This window comes from Limulus polyphemus, unplaced genomic scaffold (assembly GCF_000517525.1).
Source record: "Limulus polyphemus unplaced genomic scaffold, Limulus_polyphemus-2.1.2 Scaffold11120, whole genome shotgun sequence".
Taxonomy (NCBI): domain Eukaryota; kingdom Metazoa; phylum Arthropoda; class Merostomata; order Xiphosura; family Limulidae; genus Limulus; species Limulus polyphemus.
The window spans coordinates 1-5,562 of record NW_013676730.1 but is presented as its reverse complement, the minus strand read 5'-3'; the positions used below and the strand labels follow the sequence as shown (position 1 = coordinate 5,562).

The 5,562-nt window shown below is 31.8% G+C and overlaps 1 protein-coding gene across 1 annotated transcript in view; it reads right to left on the bottom strand.

The window, feature by feature from the left end:
• LOC111083772 (dopamine D2-like receptor) overlaps nt 1–5,476 on the bottom strand; it is a gene marked incomplete at its 5' end in the record, with an annotated part of 6,557 nt that extends 1,081 nt beyond the window's left edge. The window contains 2 exons of the mRNA XM_022380460.1: nt 1,432–2,306; nt 5,429–5,476. Of these exons, the coding sequence (XP_022236168.1) occupies nt 1,432–2,306; nt 5,429–5,476 (923 nt within the window). The remainder of the gene's footprint in view (nt 1–1,431; nt 2,307–5,428) is intronic.
• Nucleotides 5,477–5,562: the final 86 nt, after the last annotated feature.

Genomic DNA, 5,562 nt, shown 5'->3' with positions numbered 1-5,562 from the left:
TTAATAAACATTTACCTAACACTTTAATAAACACCTATCTATACTTCAATACACACTTACCTAACACTTCAATAAATACTTACCTAACACCTCAATAAACACCTATCTAACACTTTAATAAACACACATTTATACTTCAATACACACTTACTTAACACTTTAATAAATACCTACCTAACACCTCAATAAACACCTACCTAACACTTTGATAAACACATATCTATACTTCAATACCCACTTACCTAACACTTCAATAAACAAATGAACACAATAATAAACATGACCTTACACTTCAGCAAATATCTACCTATACACTTCAGTAAACACGTACTTAACACTTTAATAAACATTTACCTAACACTTTAATAAACACCTATCTATACTTCAATACACACTTACCTAACACTTAAATAAATACTTACCTAACACCTCAATAAACACCTACCTAACACTTTAATAAACACACATTTATACTTCAATACCCACTTACCTAACACTTCAATAAACACATGAACACAATAATAAACATGACCTTACACTTCAGCAAATATCTACCTATACACTTCAGTAAACACGTACTTAACACTTTAATAAACATTTACCTAACACTTTAATAAACACCTATCTATACTTAATACAAACTTACTTAACACTTTAATAAATACTTACCTAACACCTCAATAAACACCTACGTAACACTTTAATAAACACACATTTATACTTCAATATCCACTTACCTAACACTTCAATAAACACATGAACACAATAATAAACATGACCTTACACTTCAGTAAATATCTACCTATACACTTCAGTAAACACGTACTTAACACTTTAATAAACATTTACCTAACACTTTAATAAACACCTATCTATACTTAAATACACACTTATTTGTAATAAACACCTATCTATACTTCAATACACACTTACCTAACACCTCAATAAATATAAACCTAACACTTCAATAAACACCTACCCAAAACTTGAATAAACATCTACCTAACACTTTAATAAACAATCGCCTAACACTTAAGTAAACATTTAATTAACACTTCAATAAAAAGCTACCTAGACGCTTAAATAAACGCGTACCTAACACTTCAATAAACACCTATCTATACTTCAATACCCACTTACCTAACATTTTAATAAATGCTTATCTAACACTTCAATAAACATTTACCTAACATTTCAATAAATACCTACCTAACACTTTAATATACACCTACCTAGACACTTCAGTAAACACTCACCTAACACTTCAATAAACATTTACCTAGACACTTCAGTAAACACTTATATAACATTTCAATAAACAATCGCCTAACAATTAAGTAAACACTTCAATAATACCTACCTATACACTTCAGTAAACACCTACTTAACACTTCAGTAAACACATACCTAGACACTACAGTAAACACCTACCTAATACTATAGCAAGAGTCTTGGTTGCTTTTCTTTCCCGTTTTGCGTAAGCCTTTTCTCGTTTGTTACTACTACTTTTATGCTTCCGTCCGAGATTAAACCTCGAATTTTTCTTTGTAACGTTTAGATAAGTCATGGAGTCATTACTACTATCGTAATCAGGAGCCGAAGACAGGGTTTTTCTGGCTTCTCCATTTTTCGGTGGAAATGAAGGAGTCGAAGAATCTTTCATACATATTGCGATAGAGTTTTGTACACAAAACTGAGTCTCCTCAATTTGAGAAACAACATAACTAGAATCTGCTTTAACATTTTTTTTAGTATTTTCATCGTCTACGTTTGACATGTTGCTCAGAATAAAGTTGGCTGTCTTCTTATTCTCAGAATCTTGATAACGGTTTTTACTGTCATCTTTAACTTCTTTTTCATAGTCCTCATCTTGTCTTACATTTCCAGTCTCAGTCTGCAGATGTAGAACCTTGCCTTGATTTCTGTTGTTTGATGAATTGATTTCTTGCTGACACTGAGTTTGTGAAACATTTTCAATGATGATGCCAGGTTTTAAGCCAGGAGAAGTGAGAAGTCTCTTTCGTGAACTTTTCTTGGCTCTTTCGTGTATGGCTCTGAATATCCTATAGTAAAGAAATACCATAACAAGACAAGGAATGTAAAATGAACTGAGTGAGGAATAAATAATAAAATCGGAGTTGTAAAATATACACAACTGAGGAACCCTTTCTGGGGCTGTGTTTAGGCCTAATACTACAGGGGAACCAATGGCAGCCGACACCACCCAAACAGCAGCTATGGTTAAAGCCACTCTCTTGTTGTTCTTGTGTTTCGAGTATTTGATTGGCTGGGTCACTGCTATGAATCTGTAAAGTGATATAATACGTAAGTCTTAAAACAAAGATCTGTTAAGCCGTATTTATCGATTAAGTGCAAAACAAAATATAAAGCTTTATGAAAAAAATCTGACGAAATGACTAATTTTTATAGTTTTGCCAACAACAGTTATAACACATCTACAGCTATTGGGAAAACAATCTTATAGTTTTGCCCATAACAAACAACAGTTATAACACATCCACAGCTATTGAGAAAGCAATCTTATTAGAGTAATAACTCTTAACATTACTAAAATTCTCAGATTCCAGTCATTTTTTTACTTTAAGTATTTATGTATTTATAAATATATATTATACAAAGTAGAGTACGATCTAATAAAGAAACATTTTTATCATATTACAGTTTCTGTAGTTTTTATACAAGCGTTTAAAATAATTCAAGTATTATATTCTTTCATTGAACTTGCAAGACGTAATAAGCCTAAAAACAATACAACCAAAAAGTATTGGTAGTAGTAGTTTGTCTGTTTGTATTAAGCACAAATCTAAACAATGGGCTATCTGTGCTATGCCACTAGGGATATCAAAACCCAGTTTCAATGTTATAAGTCGCGGACTGCCCGCAGTGCCACTTGGGGAGGGGGCATCTATAAAAAAGAAACCCGCATAGAACACTGAAATATTGGGAGCATAGCTAATAAAAATTAGTTGGAATTTTCCAAGCTATATTATAAAAATTATATTGAAATTGAAGCATGAACTGGCTTAATATTGACAAACAGTTGTTCCTAATCAGGCACTTCAAGTTTCATGACCGAAAGTTATTCATTCCCAAGAGAGATATTTGAACTTTGAACAACCAAAGCTTTTACCAAGGACGTGTTTTGTTCCTAATCAGGCACTTCAAGTTTCATGACGGAAAGTTATTCATTCCCAAGAGAGATATTTGAACTTTGAACAACCAAAGCTTTTACCAAGGACGTGTTTTGTTCCTAACATCATTATTTATTTATTTACTTTCCATAAGTTTGGTATCCCTGTTGCTTTGCGCCAACAAACTCCAACCAACCATAAGTTTGTTTTGTTGAATTTTGGTGCAAAGCAACACGAAGGCTATCTGAGCCAGTGGTAAACTTGTCTTCAGCACAGAATGATTTCCGTCTTCAGCACGAACCTCAGATCCAAGATGTGGCATGCTACCCAACAGGCTCCTTTTTCCATAATATAATGGTAAAGCATATTTTATTACAATTTACAGCTTTTACTGGAAATGTATGACAAGATGAAAACTATGGACACTACCACCAATGAAATATCAGACCAAACCTAGCCGTTATAGTAGTGAGGTATCGAAACAGAACTAGTGTCGGCTAACAATAGGAAGAATGAAATTGTGGCGGAATACTACAAATTCTTCAAATACATATAGAATGATAGGTTTCTTTTTTGTGAGTGTAAAACACTTATATACACCAGTTAGAAATTACAAATGATAATTACAAAATAATATCAATTATAATAATTACCAATAAAAACAACTACACACGAAAATTTTGAAATAATATTAACATTTTTCTCATATACAAAACTGAAAATTCTGGCGAAAACAAAAGAAAGAAATAAGAGGCCCAGTCTATTCTTGGAGTTACCATATCGTAACTTAATGTGCAATACACCAGCCCTACATAGATAGTTTTCAGTATAAAACTTCAAGTAACTCATTCTTATAGATCAAGGAAACAAAGCAAGTACCAAACAGTTTGAACAGACGTTAGGACTAATTACACACAACAATAGCAAGAGACAAACAGTTTGAATAGACGTTAGGACTAATTACACACAACAATAGCAAGTACCAGACAGTTTAAAAGAGACGTTAGGATTAATTAAACAGAAAAATAGCAAGTACCAAACAGTTTGAAAAAAAAGTCAAAATTAATTACACAACAATATCAAGAACCAAACAGTTTGAACAGACGTTAGGATTAATTACACACAACAATATAAAGTACCAAACAGTTTGAACAGACGTTAGGTCTAATTACACACAACAATAGCAAGTACCAAACAGTTTGAACAGACGTTAGGATTAATTACACACAACAATATAAAGTACCAAACAGTTTGAACAGACGTTAGGTCTAATTACACGCAACAATAGCAAGTACCAAACAGTTTAAACAGACGTTAGGGCTAATTAAACATAACAACAGCAAGAATCAAACAGTTTGAACAGAGGTTAGGACTAATTACACTCAACAAGTACACAGTTAATTGTATAATCTTGTTTAGTTGTGATTTGCACTTAAAACTTGCGGATGAAATACAGCGATTCAAGAACGTTTTGAACTGAACATGATATGCTTTCACTTTCAGACATGGAGGTGGTATAAAGTGTCGGTAAAAAGTAGCATAAGAGTTGGCGGTAGGTTCTACCGGACGTTTGCCTTTTGTCAGTTCAGAATTAAGGACAACGACATATAGCCTTAGTAGCTTTACCACAAACAAACAAACTGAAAATCATTTTATCTTCCTAAAACTATACGCATTTTTGAAATAGTTATTAATTTATAGTGAACGTCTGGTGTTTGAAGCTGATTCTTAACTGTAAAACACATTTTAATAAACAGCTCATTTCATACACTGTCCTAGTTTTCCTCATCTATTTTCCTGAAACTAAGTATTGTATAATATTATTGATTTAATATTCAGGTCTGTTCATAAGCTGGATGTCAAAGGTACGTATATATTTGACTTAAGTTCAAATATTTGTTCGAATTATTTAAATATTATCGACACTTAATGCTTAGCGAAACTCAATTTATGTTCTGATAATTTTACAAATTTGACTATAGAAGAATTATTCAAAAATTCATGCATTTTGACTTGAAGAGATTTCAAATATATTTTAAGTATATATATTAACTTCATTGCACATATTAAAATATTACTCAATTAATCATTTATTAGGATTTGATATACTTACAACAAAAAAAGTTCATTCACAGATTGCGTTATAACCAAATTAGAAATATTTTAAAGTAATTTTACTCTGCTGTAAGAATGAAAAACACTCACATGTTTATAGTACTAGTTACAACATTAAAGATCGGTAATTTTACTCTGCTGTAAGAATGTAGAACACTCACCTGTCTATACTAATACTTACAACATTAAAGATCGGTAATTTTACTCTGCTGTAAGAATATAGAACACTCACCTGTTTATACTAATACTTACAACATTAAAGATCGGTAATTTTACTCTGCTGTAAGAATATAGA